At 42.4% G+C, this 21,430-nt stretch overlaps 1 protein-coding gene across 15 annotated transcripts in view; it reads left to right on the forward strand.

Moving 5' to 3' along the window:
- LOC106573205 (protein-methionine sulfoxide oxidase mical2b-like) overlaps positions 1-21,430 on the forward strand; it is a 73,357-nt gene that overhangs the window by 35,641 nt on the left and 16,286 nt on the right. For 7 of the 15 annotated variants that reach the window (XM_045696961.1, XM_045696965.1, XM_014148021.2 and 4 more), the window contains 17 exons: positions 1,718-1,808; positions 2,465-2,612; positions 9,750-9,949; positions 12,597-12,700; positions 13,067-13,138; positions 13,241-13,366; positions 15,370-15,501; positions 15,740-15,997; positions 16,338-16,454; positions 16,976-17,089; positions 17,189-17,290; positions 17,554-17,640; positions 17,904-17,996; positions 18,197-18,289; positions 20,622-20,808; positions 20,932-21,008; positions 21,143-21,224. In XM_045696961.1, coding sequence (XP_045552917.1) covers positions 1,718-1,808; positions 2,465-2,612; positions 9,750-9,949; positions 12,597-12,700; positions 13,067-13,138; positions 13,241-13,366; positions 15,370-15,501; positions 15,740-15,997; positions 16,338-16,454; positions 16,976-17,089; positions 17,189-17,290; positions 17,554-17,640; positions 17,904-17,996; positions 18,197-18,289; positions 20,622-20,808; positions 20,932-21,008; positions 21,143-21,224 — 2,083 coding nt within the window. Of the gene's footprint in view, positions 1-1,717; positions 1,809-2,464; positions 2,613-9,749; positions 9,950-12,596; positions 12,701-13,066; positions 13,139-13,240; positions 13,367-15,369; positions 15,502-15,739; positions 15,998-16,337; positions 16,455-16,975; positions 17,090-17,188; positions 17,291-17,553; positions 17,997-18,196; positions 18,290-20,621; positions 20,809-20,931; positions 21,009-21,142; positions 21,225-21,430 lie in introns of those variants that run through there. The other 8 variants (XM_045696967.1, XM_045696966.1, XM_045696968.1 and 5 more) reach the window with 8 other exon arrangements.

Genomic DNA, 21,430 nt, shown 5'->3' on the forward strand with positions numbered 1-21,430 from the left:
AATTCCTAACATTTAATCTTAGTAAACATTCCCTGTCTTAGGTCAGTTTGGATCACCACTTTATTTTAAGAATGTGAAATGTCAGAATAATAGTAGAGTGATTTATTTCAGCTTTGATTTATTTCATCACATTCCCAGTGGGTCAGAAGTTTACATACACTCAATTAGTATTTGGTAGCATTGCTTTTAAATTGTTTAACTTGGGTCAAATGTTTCGGGTAGCCTTCCACAAGCTTCCCACAATAAATTGGGTGAATTTTGGCACAATCCTCCTGACAGAGCTGGTGTAACTGGGTCAGGTTTGTAGGCCTCCTTGCTCGCACACGCTTTTTCAGTTCCGTCCACAAATGTTCTATAGGATTGAGGTCAGGGCTTTGTGATGGCCACTCCAATACCTTGACTTTGTTGTCCTTAAGCCATTTTGCCACAACTTTGGAAGTATGCTTGGGGTCATTGTCCATTTGGAGACCCATTTGCGACCAAGCTTTAACTTCCTGACTGATGTCTTGATGTTGCTTCAATATATCCACATAATTTTCTTCAAAGTGACTACTTCATGAAGCTGGTTTAGAGAATGCCAAGAGTGTGTAAAGCTGTCGTCAAGGCAAAGGGTGGCTACTTTGAAGAATCTCAAATATGCAATATATTTTGATTAGTTTAACACTTTTTGGGTTGCTACGTTATTTCATAGTTCTGATGTCTTCACTATTCTACAATGTAGAAAATTAGTACAAATAAATAACCCTTGAATGAGTAGGTGTTCTAAAACTTTTGACTGGTACTGTATATATGGAAACAAGATTGAATGGATAAAATCCACATGCTCTCACTCATATATGCTGACGTTGATTCCACAGGCAGTTTGGAACTCGGTAGTGAGTGTTGCAACGGCGGACAACTGGTTTGACGCATTACGCGCTTCAGCACTCGGTTGTCCCGTTCTGTGAGCTTGTGTGGCCTACCACTTCGCGGCTGAGCCGTTGTTGCTCCTTTACCTTTTCACTTCACAATAACATTTACTTACTGTCCCCTGGGGCAGCTCTAGCAGTGCAGAAATTTGACTAACTGATTTGTTGGAAAGGTGGCATCCTATGACGGTGCCACGTAAGTCACTGAGCTCTTCCGTAAGGCCATTCTACTGCCAATGTTTGTCTATGGAGATGGCATGGCTGTGTGCTCAATTTTATACACCTGTCAGCAATGAGTGTGGCTGAAATAGCCGAATCTACTAACATACTAATGACCATCAGCAGCATCAGAGCTTGGAGAAGCCTAATTACCATGACTAAACGGTCAGGTGGAATTTGACTGCCTTCATGACTCGTGACCACCGGTAATACGGTCACAGCAACGGCCCTAGGTATATACACACATCGTCTGGACCATTGGTGTCCGAAGGCTAACCCCATGTGTCCAAAGGTTAAATATAGTATGATGCAGAAATGGCTATAGTTCACAAACAACAGTGAGTTTAATCATACATTTGGCATATTTGGGCTTAGAACAGGTCAAATAAGAATACTATATGCTGCATGCATTTACACTAAATTGAATTTGTTCTGTGGCGCTTTTTGATATTTTACTAAGTATAGTACAGGGATGTGAATGGGTTAACTTGCTTAACATGTATTGACATTGGCATGCTAAAGAACTGGTTTCACAGAGCAGGTAACTCAAGTTAATATTCTAATATACTTCTCATGCCTCTCTCTCACAGGTGCGTCACCTGTTCATAGACGGGCAGCAGGACTCCTGTCCTCTGGAGCGGGGTGGACCCACACGTAGATCTGTCAATCTCTCCAGACGAGGTCAGTCTTCACAAACACAGACTGACCACAGTCTGAGACTTGCCATTTCTCAGGCCTGTCATCTCAATGACTAACCCATGTCTGATGCATCATCCTCTAATTATATCAGACAAGCTCAGACATAGGCACCCACGTAGGCCAGGATATAGAAATACAATTACGGCTGCACGTCCACCCATCATGGATCATCGACTTGAATGGGAATGTCTGTTCTAGAATTTGTATTTCTACGGGCCAGGAGCTGACCGAGACGGTTTGGATTAGTCAGACGTGCAAGCATTATGGATTAGTGGCTCCTTGTGATGTTCTATTAGTAATCTGATCTGTGTGTGTCCCATAAACTTGCCTCACCTGAGAGTTAATAAAAGGGCTCATCACAGTTACACCCACTTGCAACAATGACTGCGGTCACATTACATGAAGCAGGGTCAGACATGCCCAACAAAAGCGTGTGCTGGCCTACACTCCCATACCCTCATCTCATACTACTTTTAAAAAGGTATCCATGAAGACTTATTACACTAGAGCGATGTGATGTGTACTCTAGCCAGTATTCTCTAGCCACTGTAGCCAGGTGTATTTATCTTTCTCTGTATGTTTGTTAGTTGGTGATGATGGCGTGATTGGATGACTGGTTGACCCCTCTTCTCCCACAGAGTCGGACATCCGGCCCAGCCGCCTCCTCACCTGGTGTCAGAAGCAGACACAGGGGTACAGGGGTGTGGACGTCACCAACCTCACCTCTTCCTGGAAGAGTGGCCTGGCACTCTGTGCTCTTATACACCGCCTCCGGCCAGACCTCATGTGAGAGAACACACATGCACAGTGCCTTCAGAAAGTATTAATACCCCTTGACTTGTTCCACATTTTGATGTTACAACCTGAATTAAAAATTGTTTAAATAGATTTTTCCCTCACCCATCTAAACCCAATACTCCATAATGATAAAGTTAAAAACATGTTTTTAGAAATGTTAGCAAATTTATTGAAAATGAAATACAGCAATATCTCATTTACATAAGTATTCACATGCCTGAGTCAATACTTTGTAGAAGTACCTTTGGCAGTGATTACAGCTGTGGGTCTCTCTGGGTAAGTCTCTAACAGCTTTCAACACCTGGATTGTGCAACATTTGCCCATTTTTATTATTTTTCAGAATTCTTCAAGCTCTGTCAAATTAATTGTTGATCATTGCTAGACAACTGTTTTCAGGTTTTGCCATAGATTTTCAAGTAGATTTAACTCCAAACTGTAACTCGGCCACTCAGGAATATTCACTGTCGTCTTGGTAAGCAACTCCGGTGTATATTTGGCCTTGTGTTTTAGGTTATTGTCCTGCTGAAAGGTGACTTCATCTCCCAGTGTCTGGTGGAAAGCAGAATTAAGCAGATTTTATTATAGGATGTTTGCCTCCATTCCGAATGTTTATTTTTTTCATTTTTATTTTTTTCATTTTTATTTATTTTTTCCTGGAAAAACTCCCCAGTCCTTAACGATGACAAGCATACCGATAACATGATGCAGCCACCACTATGCTTGAAAATATGGAGAGTGGTACTCAGTAATGTATTGGATTTTCCCCAAACATATTAACACTTTTTGTATTCGGGACAAAAAGTTATTTGCTTTGCAGTATTACTTTAGTGCCTATATTAGAATATTGTTATTCTGTACAGAAGGGGTGTCAAACTCATTCCATGGATTTAATTTGATTTATTAGGATCCCCATTAGCCGACGCCAATGACGACAGTCTTACTGGGGTCCAACACAACGAAAAATACTTTACAATTTACATACATTTTAAAAACATTAACGTGTGTGCATCTATCAGTTACACATGCATGTCAGTGTATATACACACAGCAAGTAGGTCACACGGGGGAGAGGTGTTGTGCTGTGAGGTGTTGCTTTGTTTTTTTTTAAACCAGGTTTGCTGTTCACTTCTGCTATATAAGATGTAAGGGAGTTCCATGCACTCATGGCTCTGTATAATACTGTACATTTCCTTGAATTTGTTCTGGACCTGGGGACTGTGAAAAGACCCCTAGCGGGGTAGGTGTGCGTCAGTGCTGTGTGTAAGTTGACTATGCAAACAATTTGGAATTTCCAACACATTGTTTTTATAAAAACAGTCTTTCCTCAACTCTTAGCCAAGAGAGACTGGCATGCTTATTATTATTATTATTATTATTATTATTAGCCCTCTGATTACAATGAAGAGCAACACATGCGGCTCTGTTCTGGGCCAGCTGCAGCTTAACTACGTCTTTCTTTGCAGCACTTGACCATATGACTGGACAATAATCAAGATGAGATCAAATTTGAGCCTGCAGAACTTGCTTTGTGGAGTGTGGTGTCAAAAAAGCAGAGCATCCCTTTATTACTACCCATCTTTACAACCATTTTAATCTGTTTGGACCATGACACTTTACAATCGAAGGTAACATCAAGAAATGTAGTTTCCTCAACTTGTTCAACAGCCACACAATTCATTAACAGATTCAGCTAAGGTCCTGAATGTAGGGAATGATTTATACCAAATACAATGCTCTTAGTTTGAGATGTTGAGGACCAGTTTATTACTGGCCACCCATTCCAAAACAGACTGCAACTCTTTAAGGGTTTCAGTGACTTCATTAGCTGTGGTTGCTGATGCGTGTATATGGTTGAATCATCAGCATGCATGGACACCCATGCATTGTTTAATTCCAGCGGCACGTCATTGGTGAAAAGAGTAGAGGGCCTAGAGAGCTGCCCTGCGGTACACCACACTTTACATGTTTGACATTAGAGAAGCTTCCATTAAAGAAAACCCTCTGAGTTCTATTAGATGGTTCATGGTTCCATGATATGGCAGAGGTTGAAAATCCATAACACATTGTTTTCTCAACAACCGGTTATGGTCAATAATATCAAAGGCTGCATGGAAATCTAACAGTACAGTGACCACAATCTTCTTATCATTTTCTTTAAACCAATCATAAGTCATTTGTGTCAGTGCAGTACTTGTTGAGTGCCCTTCTCTATGAGCATGCTGAAAGTCTGTTTAATTTGTTTAGAGAAATAGCATTATATTTGACTCACCACCTGGATTCTGTTAGGGAGCCAGCCAGCTAACGTTAGTTAGCTAACAGTGCACTTTAGCTTAAGACATATAGCTGGCTAGCTCCACTACACAATACTTTAAAAAATTACAAATAATTTAAAGCCACGTTCGACAGGATTACCAACAGACTGACGAGCTCAAATAGACAGAAGCCTCCAATCTGAACTCCTCTCTCGGCATGTACAACCCACTCATTATCTCAACCAATCATGATGGCTAGTGGGAAGGTTGCCAACTTTTTATGTGGCTTAAACAACAAGGCTTGTAATTTAACAATTTTATTCATATTTACAGGAAGTTCACAATGTTGATTAAAAAAAATAAATAAAAAGAAAGTCTCTCCTGGGAAGTTGTGACTTGCGATATACGCCTAGTTCCTGAATCTGGTCACATTTGTTCAGACACAATTCTTTCCAACCGTTTGCTAAGAGCTGGCAGCAAGCTGATAAGTCTGCTGTTAAAAGCAGTAAAGGCCGCTTTACCACTCCTGGTTTGTGGAATGACTTTTGCTTCCCTCCAGGCCTGAGGACAAAGACTTTCTTCTAGGCTCAGTTTATAGCCACACCTAAGTGTCATATCTTTAGTCAGCTACCATCCTCAGTATCTTCCATCTATGTTGTCAATGCCAGGAGGTTTGTCATTGAAAGATAACAATTTTTCCACCTCTCCCACAATAAATGTACAAAATTCAAACTTACAATGCTTTTTCATTTTGTTTTTTTATGCATGAGTATTATGGCTCGCTATTCGTTGTTGGAATTTCCTGCCCAAGTTTGCCAATGAAGTAGTCATTAAAATAATTGGCAACTTCAAATGGTTTTCTGATGAATAAGCCATCTGATTTGACAAAAAATGTGTCTTTCTGCCAATAATTTCATTTAAAGTACTCTACATTTTTCATTGTCATTGATCTTGGCTTCATAACACAGTTTATTCTTTTTTTCTTTTTTTTGAGTTTAGTCACAATTTCTCAATTTTCAGTAAGTCAGCCAGTCAACTGTGCAGCCAGATTTATTAACCACTCCTTTTGCCCCATCTTTTTCAAACCTACAGTTTTTCAAATCCAAATAGAACCTTTAAGGCTCCATGGATTTAACACCGTTTCTTAACAGGTGCATGTTTATCAATAATTGGAAGAAGCAATTTTATAAATTCATCAAATGCAGCATCTGGATGCTCCTTATTAATCACATCACATTTTTGCATCATCCACATAAGAGTTACAGCTAAATCTTTTGTATGATCTCTTTTACAATATTTTAGGCCCAGCTTTTGGAACTTTGGCTTTCCTGGATATAGCCACTATATTGTGATCACTGTATCCAATGAATACGGATACAGCTTTAGAACAAAGTTCTGCAGTATTAGTAAAAATGTGATCAATACATGTGGATGATCTTGTTCCTGTAGTGTTTGTAAACACCCTGGTAGGTTGATTTAATAACCTAAACCAGATTACCGGCACTGGTTACAGTGAGAAGCTTCCTCTTGAGTGGACATCTTGATGAAAACCAGTCAATATTCAGGTCCCCAAGAAAGTAGACCTCTCTGTTTACATCACATAAACTATCAAACATTTCACACATTTTTAGCGCTGACCGATAGCAACACCCCGAGGCTTTAGATGTGCCAGGTGAACCTGCAACCAATAACCCTTGACATAAGATCTTCTCTAAACATTACAGGGCAATGGCTCTGATAGATAGATATATATAGATATATCTATATATATCTATATATATATATATCTATCACAGCAACACCTCCCCCATAAGCATTCCTGTCTCTTCTATAGATGTTATACACTTGTATTGTTGTTGCTGCTGCTCTATCATCAAATTAGTCTCAGAAATGTCTATATAAATGTTATTGATTTCATGAACCTTATTTCTAAGGCTAAATATATTGATTTGGGATATTTTCATCCTTTTCCTGGGTAGCGACATATGGAAAAGAAGAATAAACAAGCCAAGAGAAATGTATACGTTCAGCAGTCCATTTATCAATTGGTGTGTGTGCTGCGGGGTTGAAGCTACGAACCCATAGGCTTGGCTCTCTCATCCTTTCCGGGCTTTTGGGAGAGGGGGAGGGTGGGCTATGAGCCTGTCATAGCAGATATAAGTAATGTCCCCATGCTCTCTGGCAGCTTTCATGGCTGGGATAAGTTCTTTCCTCTTCTGGCGCACAGCTTCAGGATAGTCCTCGTTGAGGAAGATGTACGTTCCTCTCAAGTTCTTGCCTCTTTCCAGAACAGCTACCTTGTCCTTGAACCTCAGGAACTTTGACCACTGTGGAGATTCTGCAATTCCATCCACAACCATGTTGTTCCGCCTTGATTGCACCTCGATAACGATGACGGAGAAATGAAATTATCATGGATTCACATACAGAAATGATGTCCTCTCTCAATGACTTAGATTGCTTTCATCATGCCATTCTCCTGTTTAAACTCATCGAGCTGACCCTGGGAGAAGTGCAAACTGTTCTTCAGGTCCTGGACCTCTCTGGTCAGGTCATCCAGTAATTTGACACAAATCTTGAAGCTATTTTCTTGTTGTAACAACTGCTTGTATAACTATTTTTGTTAGTTTAAAATATCTTTTACCTGTGATGGAGACATCACTGTCCTCAACAGTACTCCTGCCTGCTTTGGTCTTTGTCATGGTAGGTTACACTGTTACTCCCAGCAGTTCCAGACAGGGTAGATCGCCGGGAAGATTGGAAACAAGAACGACAAACAGCAAGGATCTACACTGTCACAAACCCGGGATAATCCGCAGTCCCAGCCACAATGGCTAATCACATCCCGGGCTCCGTTCAAGCCCTCAAGAAAACCCAGCTAGCTTGATAGGCAGCTAGCTAGCAGCTAGTCTAGCTGCCTACGCCAAGCAGCTCCTCAGACCCGGCCTTGGTCGTCAGGATCACTATACAGATGATATCGATCCCAACAACTGATGGCATCCTCTCACACCAACTTCTCTCCCTCTACTCTTCTCTCTCTACCCCCTCCTCCCCCCTCTTCTTATCGCATAACTTCAAAGGGCCTAGTGTCTGGTGTTTTTTTTTCTTCTTTCAATTAAGACCTACACAACCAGGTGATGGAAGTTCCTTAGTAGTCAGTGACCTTAATTTATCAATTGAATACAAGGGAGGAGCGAAAACCCGCAGCCACTCGGCCCTCTGTGGAATGAGTTTTACACACGCTGTACAGTCTTCCCTCTTTTCACTCGTCAATTAGGTTAATATTGTGGCGTAACTGCAATGTTGTTTATCCATCCTCAGTTATCTCCTATCACAGCCGTTAAACTCTAACTGTTTTAAAGTCAACATTGGCCTCATGGTGAAATCCCTGAGCGATATCCTTCTTCTCCGGCAACTGAGTTAGGACGCCTGTGTCTTTTGTAGTGAGTGACTGGGTGTATTGATACACCATCCAAAGTTTAATGAATAACTTCACCATGCTCAAAGGGATATTCAATGTCTGCTGTTTTTACTAATCTACCAATAGGTGTCCTTCTTTGTGAGGCATTGGAATTCACTGCTTGACTGAGGGACCTTACAATTATCTGTATGTTTGGGGTACAGACATGAGGTAGTCATAAAAAAAATCATGTTAAACACTATTACACACAGAGTGGATCGATGCAATATATTATGTAACTTGTTAAGCACATTTTTACTCCTGAACTTATTTAGGTTTGCCATAACAAAGGGGTTGAATACATATTGACTCAAGACATTTCAGCTTTTTGATTTTTAATTCGTCAGAATTTTTTTTATAAAAAGAAACTTTCCACTTTGACATTTATGGGGTATTGTGTGTGTGTGTGTAGGTCGGTGACACAAACGTCTACATTTGCTCAATTTTAAATTCAGACTAACACAAACAAATGTGGCAAAAGTAAAGGGGTGTGAATACTTTCTGAAGGTACTGTGTGTGTGTGTGTGTCACACACACACAGTCATGGTCTTTTTGGCACCATCAAAGCACACACTGTCATCTTGTCTATGGTCATGCACTGCCTTTGTCTGTCACATGTTATGCTGTTGAAAATGTGAACAGTGATTGATTGTAGACAACACTTCTGTTTAAACTCTAGGTGTGGGATTCATAAATTAGGAACTGTACTATGTGTACTGACCTTTGCGGGCAATGGCTAGATTTGTCTCAATAGAGAAATGAGAAATGGCCTAAACCACACAAAATAAGAAAGCGAGCATTCTGGTTTGGCTTTCATATTGCACGCCCAATTATGTGTATAAAGCATTTGTACTAGCAGTATGAGATACTGATGGCACTGTTGAGCAACTCCACACCTTGAAATGTTTCCATCTTACTTAAATAACAAGTGGGTGTTTTATCCTTTATGCTGTGTGAATTTGACCCGCTCAAGTCGTCTTTTGTATGTGAATCAAAATAAGTGTGGGCTGAGGGGGTGCAGCCGTGATGATCTCATCACTCTGGCTCTAGCTCCCGATTGCTTTCCCCCCCCTGTTCTCTGTGTCACAGGTAGATGTGATTTCACAGTCCGTTCTGAATTAAATCCTTTTTATGGAAAGGAAGTGTGTTTACAATCTGTTTATAACATTAATATGGGCTGTTGCTAAGGGCCTTAGACCTCACCTTTCATCTAGTGCAATGCATCTGTTGGTAGGAGTCTGGTGGTGCAGAAAGTGTAATGATTATAAAATGCAGCATTAAACCAACGTTTTTAATGCTTATCAACAAACTGTTTTGGGGCTAACATTCTCATTCCATAGGGGAAACAACTTTATTAAGGTCTTATAGGAGGTGAACCTTATGCCTGTTCTCTGTATCTCTCTCCATCCTAGTGACTTTGACTCCCTGAATGAGAAGGACTCGGCCAAGAACAACCAGCTGGCCTTTGACATAGCAGAGCATGAGTTTGGTATCCAGCCTGTGACCACGGGGAACGAGATGGCTCTGGACCAGGACCCAGACAAGCTGATGATGGTGCTGTACATCTCCAAGCTTTACGAGATGTTCCGCAACTCGCCTGCATCCATCACTGGTAGGCTGCTGTTCTGGGTCATTCTCTCACACCTCTGATGCCTCGCACAGTGTAGTCTGAAAACCAGACCCTAGGAAACAGAAATTCCTCTTTTGGCAACTTCGGAAAGGGGGGGAAAAAAATGTTTCCGGGCTGAACTCGCTTCAGTCCGAAAACTCTCGCAACAAATCATGAGGCAGACATTCCAGAAGGTCGCTATTCGAAACCAAAGTTTGCAGACAAAACCTTTGCAGTGGTTTTAGTGGAGGTAGTTGATGCAAACTAGCCACTAGGCGAAATGCAGACATTAACCCTTTGACGCGTACCAACACACTGGTGTGATTATTCTACAGTGGTCTCTGCAGCGTACTCTCAATCCAATGTGATTCAGAACATCCAGTTTCGATTGACGCAACAGTCAGCGTTTGAGCTGACACAGTCCTTACAACCTTATGTCCTGAATGTGACCAGTTTATTTTTTGGATGCAATGCTTAGACATTTACAGAAGTTGCGACAGCATAACACAATCATCCAAACCGGAAAATGTACAGTAAGCTACATTAGTCCTAGCGCTGAGAGAAGATTGACCTAACACAAGCGGTCATATTTACAGAACTCTCGGCTGACAGAAACCATAATATGAATTAGCTATAGAAATGACTATTTACAATTCATCGTGTGTCGTCTACCATCATTCACTTCTGGACGTTTACTCATTTTTATTATAACATCTTTGGTCTGACAGACTTTTACATGACACCCAGAATGCCTTGTATAATGTCAACAAACATGTAACCAAAATAGCTGGCAAATATCTTCGCATTAGCTCATCAAAATCCGTACAACCTTCAAAAAAGCATTTTACACACGTGTCCGTTACAATCAATGCAAGAGTCCGAATGCATAATTTGTCACCAGGACTTGAAAACGTGAATAAAACAGTAAATACGTTATGCTCCATATATACATACAGTAGAAACGCCAACACGATATACTGAAAATAAGGCACTTACTTTGATAGGAACGCACACATGTCCAAAGTTATTATTTGTAAGGTGAACAACAATGAAGGCAATGCGAGACCCCCTGCCAGAAAATGTGCCAGGGGAAAAAGTTCATGCAAGACTGCGCAAATGTCTGCATACTTGATCTGGGGAAACACTGGGGAAGTGCTTGGGCTCTCTTTGAAGAGAGAAGTTTGTCCGGTTCAGTAAAGCCTCAAACATACTATGTGAATTAATGAGGAGGCAGAACACACCTCAATTCAAATTGTTGTTGGGAGATGAAACTTGTTAGAAAATTATTTCAAATTGACAAGTTGAAATATAGCCTGTAGATAATTATCATATAGCATGTGTCTTGGTTTGAGGGCAGTGCGGGTTAACTGTCCTGTTGCATAACAATCACATTTTGGAACAGTGAGTGCATTCTCACATCACAAGCATAAAAAAACTCACGCTGGGCGCAACCTTTAGAGATATTTGGAACTCATGCGTGAAAAGGTTAAAAATAACCTCCTGTGCGCCATCTTGCTAGCTACTATTTTTGTATTTTATTCAAGTGGATAAGGTACTGTAGGCAGTGGCCACAGTTCCTCTACGCCAAACTGACCTTCTATTACATACAGACGTGAACGCCGGAACATTTGAAAATTGTGGGAGGCGACCCGGATGTCTAGGGAGACTACAGAACAGTTCCTGCAGTAGCTCAAGAGTCTGTTTCCTGATGTAACGATGTGGGCTGAGTCGGGAAGCAAGTTCAGGGAGTGAGTTTTTTAAAATAAAATAAACATAATACAAAACAAGAAACACTAACAGCACACAGACATGAATCAGAAACAATAATGCCTGGGGAAGGAACCTGTGTGTACTCCCTTTGGTTCCTTCCAGCTGGTGACAGGTGTGCTCCATAACGAACAGCCTGGTGACCTAGAGGCCGGAGAGGGAGCACGTGACACCTGAAGCCTCAGAAATTGAAACTCCATGCACAAGGGTTACGTAATGGGACCCTGAAGTCTGATATGTTAATTAACGTTATTCATTTAAAGAAAAATATATATATACTACCTACTATTCTCCATAAACTACTCCATAACTGGAGTTTTACTACTCCTGAGGTATGATTTGTTTGCAGGATTCTGAAGGTTAGATTGAGCTTAAGCTTGAACCCTTAATGAGGATAGTGTGTGACTGAGCGGTTCTGACTTTTTTTTTTCATCTGTCATGATGGGATAAGATTGCATGTTACACAACCGGGTCAGTTGTGAGAGTGTGGTATGTAAGAAATGTGTTCGGGCCCCAGTTCAGGTCATCTCACCGGGCCATGGTAATAATAATGCCTCTGATCTATAGGGCTGCCTTTTATAGAATACATTAGGAGTTTATCTTAAATGGCTGAGAATTCCTTCACTTAAAATACTAATGATTCAGCCCAACTGACTATTGTAATGCCCTCATAATAGTTTCTGACACTTGGTGATTAATCAAAAGGAATCTGTTTTAAATTGTGGATACTACTGTTTTGGGCATTTGTTTTCACATTTACTTTATCTGGTTACCCTCTTGATTTGGCTTGACCTAGGCTTAGAGGGCTGGTTTATTACAGTGTGCGTATTAGAGTATGTCCTGTATCAAAGCACCCATAACACACTGCTATGCTTTGTTATAGGTACAAGGGAAACGGAGGAGAACAATGAAGCGTATTCATCGGAGTCTGCATACTCGGTTTACAACTTAATGAACCGAACACAGCCCAAAAAAAGGATCCCAAAGGTACCGTGAGCTCACCCTCTCCTCCTCCTCCTCACCCATCTACAGGCTTTAAAAGGAAAGCATTGCAACAACAAAGGCCTCCATGTAAATGCGATTTAGCCTACGTAAAGTGTGTGTCAAAATAGGTGCATGTTTACTTGACAGATGAAAGGAATTCCTATGTGCCAATAAATGACAAGAAGTAATTGAAATGTAGATTAGATAAGGTACTGTATGTGAACAAGACTGAGAGACCTAGATAATCTTCATCTTACAAGGCATACTTTCTTAATGATTACCCTGACACTCAATAACCTTTGACTGTGACGTGAATGACTGTGAATAAACAGTTGTTTTTAGGTCTATTTTGTACTATCTTTTCCTCAGGATAACGGGAAGCTGGAGGAGAACGATCCGATGAACAAAAGACGAAGAAAGGGCAGCACCTATTTAGAGGAGGTGTGTTAGTGACTACAACAAGCATCTCTCTATCACCAGTGTGGCCTTAGATGCAGCAATTTTAATGTCGATAAAGGGACTGATCATTCATTGTGTTGTTAGTTGTCCTGTCAGAGTGCCCCCCCTGCAGGTGACGGCGGGGAGCAGAATAAAGTGCGCTCAATGGCCACACAGCTACTGGCCAAGTTTGAGGAGAATGCATCGCCCGGCAGTTCCCTGCGCAATAAGGTGAGCAGCTCCAGGTGTACAGAACTCTGACTAGAGGGGTCAAGGTCCCTGTACACTGTGCTGTGTAGAGACAATGGGGGGGAAGGGAGCCAACACATTGTAAAGTCACATACATACAGACAATAAACCGTCGATGCCCTCAGTGCCGACGGTTACTGTAAGATTCTTCTGTTGGTTAATTCTCTGATGGTTGATCATATCTGATTTTAGAAATCTGTACTATTGTAGTGTGTGTGTGTGTGTGTGTGGGGCGGGGGTTTAATCATACACGGGTAATGTTTTTGTGTTGAAATGTCAGATAATGAAGGCTCTGTGGAACCTACTTGTTCTCTATGGTACATAACATTCTGAGAGAGTTTGGAAATGGATGAAATTCATTTCATAGAGCTGCTTTTACCTCAGGGGAGAGCACGTATGTCCTTGTATCCAATACTGCAACGTCACTGCCACCATAATCATGTTTGAATATAACCCATTGTGTTGTAAGACTGTAAAATGGGACAAATCCACCACACCCACTACCCTTGGGTACAGTTTGAGTACAAAGCTTTGACGAGGTATAGTTTATTGGTAATGGTCAAGAAAGCTATGAAGAGATTGAAGATGAATTTACAGTATCGTTATACTTCCACCAATAACATACTTCTAGTATATCGACCGCTACATTAGTCACACAGTAAAAATGAGCTACTCCACCATAAGAAGAGGCTGGCCCTGGATTATAGGATTAAAGAAAGTAGGTTGTGCATTTGGAACCTTGATGAAGAAGTGAATACAGTATAATCTGCCTGTGAAGCCCCATCAAAGGACTGAGTGGCTCTGTCTGGTTATGGTGTGGAATACCATAGATGGTATGGTTATGGTACATATACTTAAGCGATAATGTCAGAGAAGCTGGTATTTGGAGGTAAGTATTGGCACGGCTGTTATGCCCGAGACAAAGTCGAGGGTCGGCAAGCCCTCGACACCGGCTTCACGGGTATTATCACTTTTATACAACGGGTTACCAACATATATTCAAATAATGATTTACATATTTTCATTAAAGAAATATATTTTGATGAATTTATTCATACCATTTCATCCTTCCACAAGATATAGTCCCGACACAAATCTAGGGTTGCTACCCAAGCCGGCTGGTTCTTCGTTCTATCAGTTCGGTTGCCAGAGACGCGACCCGGTTGTTCTGTGTTTATGGACGTGACCCAGTCGTTCGTTCCATTGCCATACTGGCTGGCAACGTTCTTATCGCTTGCTTGCTAGCTAGCCAACATAACTTACAGTCATGTCAAACAGTGCAGCCAGAATAACAGCAAAGTAGCTGCATTTGAATTTGTTTAAGATGTTTTCTAGTGACATTTTATTTGGCAACATCCATAACATTGAGCTAATAATGCTTGACTTTGCCTGGTGTAGAAAATGTGCTCCCTCGTCAAGACACTGTTATTCAGAGGAGCTAGCCAACAACACAGCTAACAATCACTTCAAACGGAGGCTGTAAAGACGGCAAACTAGCTGCACTTCATTTTGTTTTGCCTGTTTTCTAATGATAGCATCATTTTAATAGATATATACAAAGAACTGACTCATGATTTCGACTGGCTGAGAAAAGCAGACAGCAAGGTTTATACAAATCTCTGCTGTTAAAGTAAATGTTAGTAAAAAAAATAATATATATGCTTTTTATGGTGGAGAAAAAGTTTTAGAAATGACCTGTCTGGGCTGAAGAGACACAGTGGATTGCTCAGTCAGATGGAACAGAGTAAATAGGCATTTTAACGTCATAGATTTAGCCTGTGGTAACTTGTGGAATAGACACGGCTGGAATGCGGTTTTAACCAATCAGGATCAGACCCATTACACTTTATGCAATGGGTGGATGACGGCAGGGTGTGGTTTTGAATGGAACTACAGAAACAAATCATTCTGCACTACTTTATCTTTTTTTCTTCTCCTGCTCGTCCTTCCCTTCCTGCCTTATCTCGTGTCTGCTGCTCTGTCAGTCTGATTTGAACTCAGACTCTGATTCAAGCCATCCTTCATCCCCTTCTCTGGATATGATGGAGAACCCTCGCTTCGCTAAGCCCAAGGAACAGCCCCCTCCCTCGCCTCCACCCCCACGCCCCAAGTGGCAGGTACAGTCACGTCACTCTGGTGTGTGTTGGGACCATGAAGGGTCAGCCGCTGCATCATAAACTCAATAAATCCCCCCCCCTAACATAGAGCCTATGTTAACAACAAAAGAACCAATAGTCTTCTAGACCAAGAGTCATTGAAAAGACACCCCTTTTACGCCACCCTGGAGGTTCGCCCTCTACTGGTTGGAGGTCTGTGCTGCTTCACACATTGCTTTGTGTGTATATCTGCTTTCAGCCGTCCATCTATATGCGACTCTTAGAAGAGCCTGCAACCGTGGCGCAACCGACTCCCCTTCACGTTCCAACAAGGTCCTGGAGTCCTCCTCCACATGATGATCAAACACAGGCCTCTCCGCGCGCAGACTTGGTGCAGCAGAGAGTGTGGATTCCACACACCGAAACCCCAGATGACGTAGATTACCCAGAACAACCTTCTCCTGACCCCACAGGGATGGGCCAGTGCCTAGAGAAGCTGGAGGACAAGATGAGCCAGGTGACAATGAGCCTCCATTATATCTGTCTGGACACATCATGTTAGCCCCATTCACAGCTATGCCTTCTGCACTCTCACAATAAAACATTTTTTTTTGCGTGGAAATAGATTTTGATGCCCATTCAAAATAGTAAATCCACATGTGCCTTAGCCACAAAAGTCTAGCAGACAGCACAACTCGGCAACAAAAACAGAATTGTTCAGAGGATTCAAAATTGCCATACCCCACATCATCAGCTTTACTATGGATTGTTTGCTGTTCAGTATTTATTTGCCTACTTCCTGCCGTTTCTGACTTTCACACTTGCTTTTCTTTCCTTTCCTTGTTGCTGTTCTAAAGAAAAAAGTGCAAACCGTAACTACCGGGGAATTTAACAGGAAGAGTATAAAGGAGAGGGCTGTGCTTCTGCGTTCGATGTTTCCTGAGTCCGAGACTCCTCTAATGAAAGAGTATAAGGTGAAAGTGTAGCGCCACCCCTCGCCCGCCTGCCTGCCTGTCTAACCCCATCTAAGGAAATGAGGCACAGTATATTTGTGACCCTGTACACAAGTTCTGTTTGACCGTCTCAGACTGTTTAGAAGGATACAATGTCACCAGTCAAACTTACTCACATTTTACTGAGAGTGGAGCATGTTTTTGAAGGCTGGTAACAGCTTGGTAATCCATTTTAAATCCATTTGTTGGCAGAGGTTGTTTTCTAGCAGCATGTCTTGTTTCCATGGTGTTAGTTCTGAGAATTCCAGGTCAGGTGACTTCTCTCTGCATGATGAAAGTGGTCCGTGATGATACTAATGAGTGAACATTAATATCTTCACTAGAAAAGATAAAGGTTTGAGCTGTTTAATTTTTCTCTGACCAATTGTTCCACTCCTACTTATATTCAGCTTGCATCTCCTCAGTATTTTTGGGGTGGGATGTGAAGGGCTAGATATTTTAGAGATTGCTCTCATTTCTGATATGAACCCTTTTTTTTACAGACGGATCGATCTGCCTTTGTTCCTAAAATCACTTCAATACGCCCTGTCTCTGAACCGTCTGCTCTTTCTTGCTTCTCTTCTCTTACCCCAACATCTCCTGTGCATCATTACAAGGTAAAAAACGACTGCCACTAGCAGTGCCTTGTTGTGGTCCTGACCAGCCCAAACCTAAAAAATATCAGCTCACTCTGACAATGTTTTTTATGGTTTTAGTGTAATGGAAGTGCTGCATCAAGTAGACTCAATCAAACGCCAATCGAATGTCCTGTGAGTTATCAAGCTGAACCCTTCAAGCCTGACATGTCTGCCGAACAGGTACCAGTAATTTGAAATGCATTTGAAGTATAAGAATAGAAGAAAGACTCAACTCATTCCGGCCATGTTGTTATTGGTTTTAGTGCAACGGGAATGCTTCGTTAAGTAGACTCATTCAAAAGTCAATTGATCGATTCGAAAGCTGTCATTATGAAACATTCAAGCCTGACAAACAGGTTTCAGTAAAAAAAAAAAAAAACGAATTTGTAAAAATAGGGGGAAAAAAGACTTAAGTCAGCTCACTGTATTTTTGATGATTTAAGTGCAATGGGAGTGCTGGATCAAGTATTCAAAAGCCAATCAATCGATTTGAGCGTTACGAAGCTGGCCCTTTAAAGTCCACCGAACAGGTATCAGTAAAAATCTCACTCTACATTTGACAGGTAAGAACAGAAGACACTGTCGCGTCAGCTCACTCTGAACATCATTTATTTAGCTTTTAGTGCAATGGGAATGCTGAGTCTCTAGCAGAATAACTAGATCGGAGTGTTATCGAGCTGAACCCTTAGTCTGCCCAACAGGTATCAGTAAAAATTTGAAATGTAAAAAATAGAAGCTTCTTAGTGTACATATATTAAATCGGCTCACTCGTACCATGTTTTGTTGGTTTTAGTGCAATGGGAGTGCTGCACCAAGCGTAATGATTAAAAAAACAATTGATCAATCTGAAAGCTGTCCTGTTGAGCCCTCTAAGCCTGCCAAACAGGTAGGAGTAACAACTTCACTGTCTGCATGATTTCTGCATCTCCTCTCATGTCTGAGTAGAAATACATGTCTTTGTTTTCCTTCATCTATACTATTCTGATCCTTACTTTTTCTGTTTCCTTCTTCCTCTCTTTTTTTCCCCTTAATTTCTCCATCTTTGTGCTGCTCTCTCCCTCTACCTCTGTGACTGGGTTCTGTTAGAGGACAGTTGGGAAGGTCTCTTCTCACATAGGTGCTAGGGCTGAAACTCTAGCCATCCTTTATGAAACTGACCACAGGCCTAATGCCTTGCCGGTAAGCACAGTGTGACTAACAATTATGTTTGTGCCAACACAGCCCAGTGGGAATATACATCACAAGACACACAAAAGTGGGCTCTATATCTATTACCACCACAAGCTTCAGGAGTTTTGGTGACCTTCTAAACAACAATCATGTCATGTAGTATCCTGTAGCAGTAGACATCTGTTATTAGTAGGAAAGATGATGCTGTTCACTGTAAACTGTAAAACATTCTGACCTGAATCTTACTGGGACTTCTCCAGTCATGAGCCATGGTGTTTTGTGTAAAGGGCCTTCAGGGGCCACAGCAGTAGTAACTCCATGCACTCATGTGGGTGCCTGTTCACACAGTGTTTGGCCCCACTTCAGGTCTTCAGGTCTAGAGCAGTGAACAGTGTTTTGCTTTGCCACGCTATGCAGGCAAAGCAAAAGCGAAATGCGATCTTGTGTAGAGCTTTGTGAAACCAATGTATTTGACCAGTTAGTTCTCTGTTATGGTCCCGAGAATTGTTGATTCATCATCTCTGTTGTTGATTCATTATCATCTCTCACTGGGCTGGAGAAATGCCCTACTAATATGACACATTAGGAAATAAGTTCCCATTCCATGTTATATTATTCAGCTACAGTTGCACTAGTTTCACTGCCTGCCTTAACATCCACGTTATGGTTAGGTGTTGAGACTTGTTAGGTGGTCACACCACCACTTAATATTGTACACTGTTAGAAGAAAGGGTGCTATATAAACTCAGCAAAAAAAGAAACATCCTCTCACTGTCAACTGCGTTTATTTTCAGCAAACGTAACATGTGTAAATATTTGTATGAACATAAGATTCAACAACTGAAACATAAACTGAGCAAGTTCCACAGACATGTGACTAACAGAAATGGAATAATGTGTCCCTGAACAAAGGGGGAGTCAAAATCAAAAGTAACAGTCAGTATCTGGTGTGGCCACAAGCTGCATTAAGTACTGCAGTGCCTCTCCTCATGGACTGCACCAGCTTTGCCAGTTCTTGCTGTGAGATGTTACCCCACTCTTCCACCAAGGCACCTGCAAGTTCCCGGAAAATTTCTGGGGGGAATGACCCTAGCCCTCCCAGACGTGCTCAATGGGATTGAGATCCGAGCTCTTCGCTGGCCATGGCAGAACACTGACATTCCTGTCTTGCAGGAAGTCACACACAGAACGTGCAGTATGGCTGGTGGCATTGTCATGCTGGAGGGTCATGTCAGAATGAGCCTGCAGGAAGGGTACCACATGAGGGAGGAGGATGTCTTCCCTGTAATGCACAGCGTTGAGATTGCCTGCAATGACAACAAGCTTAGTCCGATGATGCTGTGACACACCGCCCCAGACCATGACGGACCCTCCACCTCCAAATCGATCCCGCTCCAGAGTACAGGCCTCTGTGTAACGCTCATTCCTTTGACGATAAACGCAAATCCGAACGTCGCTCCTGGAGGGGGGAAAAAAGTGCTCAGTGCAGTCCTCTCTGGTCCAGAGACGGTGGGTTTGTACCCATAGGCGGCATTGTTGCCAGTGATGTCTGGTGAGGACCTGCCTTACAACAGGCCTACAAGCCCTCAGTCCAACTTCTCTCAGCCTATTGCGGCCAGTCCGAGCACTGATGGAGGGATTGTGCGTTCCTGGTGTAACTCGGGCAGTTGTTGTTGCCATCCTGTACCTGTCCCGCAGGTGTGATGTTCGGATGTACCAATCCTTTTCTGGTGTTGTTACACGTGGTCTGCCACTGCGAGGATGATCAGTTTTCCATCCTGTCTCCCTGTAGCGCTGTCTTAGGCGTCTCACAGTACAGACATTGCAATTCATTGCCCTGGCCACATCTGCAGTCCTCATGCCTCCTTGCAGCATGCCTAAGCCACGTTCACGCAGATGAGCAGGGACCATGGGCATCTTTCTTTTGGTGTTTTTCAGAGTCAGTAGAAAGGCCTCTTTAGTGTCTTACATATTCTTAACTGTGACCTTAATTGCCTACTTTCTGTAAGCTGTTAGTGTCTTAACGACCGTTCCACAGGTGCGCATGTTCATGAATTGTTTATGGTTCATTGAACAAGCATGGGGAAACGGTGTTTAAACTCTTTACAATGAAGATCTGGGAAGTTATTTGGATTTTTACGAATTGTCTTTGAAAGACAGGGTCCTGAAAAAGGGACATTTTCTTTTGTTGCTGAGTTTAGAACCAACAATGCTCAATGACTCACTTCATATGGCCCTCAACCATCCTCATTGTTAGCAGTAGACAACTACGGTAACAGCTTGCCTATTACGTTGTTCTCACCGTAGCACTAACCGGCTGCTGTTGTCTGTCTCCTGACAGTGTATCGTGCGGAAGGAGTTCCCTCAGAACCTGGGAGGCAGTGACACATGTCACTTCTGCTCCAAGCGTGTGTACGTGATGGAGCGACTCAGCGCTGAGGGCCACTTCTTCCACAGGGAGTGTTTCCGCTGTGACGTCTGCAGCTCCACACTACGCCTGGGAGGACACGCCTACGACTCCCAACACGGTATGATGCTGACACACCCAGACACCAGCCACTCTCCCACCTGGGGACAAAAGCGGTTTGTGAATTAATTTGATGTTTAGTGTCAGCCGGCATGTTTTTTTAGTGTTTTTTTTTGTGTTTCAGGCAAGTTTTACTGCAAGCCTCATTATTCTCAGCGTCGGTCCAGCCTACAAAGTTCAAGCAAGTTCTTGAGGAGAACGGTAAACGGCTTTCAGTAACAGCCAAACATAAGCACAGCCATTTTTACTTATGAGGTATTCATGTTATTTTGGATTTCTTTTTATGTGTTTTACCTGGTCTGATTTCAATTGTATGTTGTGTCTATCACACACAGGAGGACCAGGGACGTCTGACGTCTTCGCCAGACCGGAGTGACCCCTACTCGGCCACGGACAGCCTGCAGAGCCAGCCCTCAGGTACCCTGAGTTCCTTCCTTAGGAGAAGCCTGCGTTGGCCGCTGCACGCGGGCCGGGCAGTGTGTGGGACGCCCTGCCAGCTGGCCCGCTGGGTGCATGGGGCGGTTGGCCAGGCAGGGCTCCACCTCATAGACCACTCGGAGGACTACGGCTTCCTGTACGAGCTGCTGAGTCTGGGCATGCCCCTACTGAGCATACTGCACGAG

Source organism: Salmo salar, chromosome ssa16, assembly GCF_905237065.1.
Source record: "Salmo salar chromosome ssa16, Ssal_v3.1, whole genome shotgun sequence".
Taxonomy (NCBI): domain Eukaryota; kingdom Metazoa; phylum Chordata; class Actinopteri; order Salmoniformes; family Salmonidae; genus Salmo; species Salmo salar.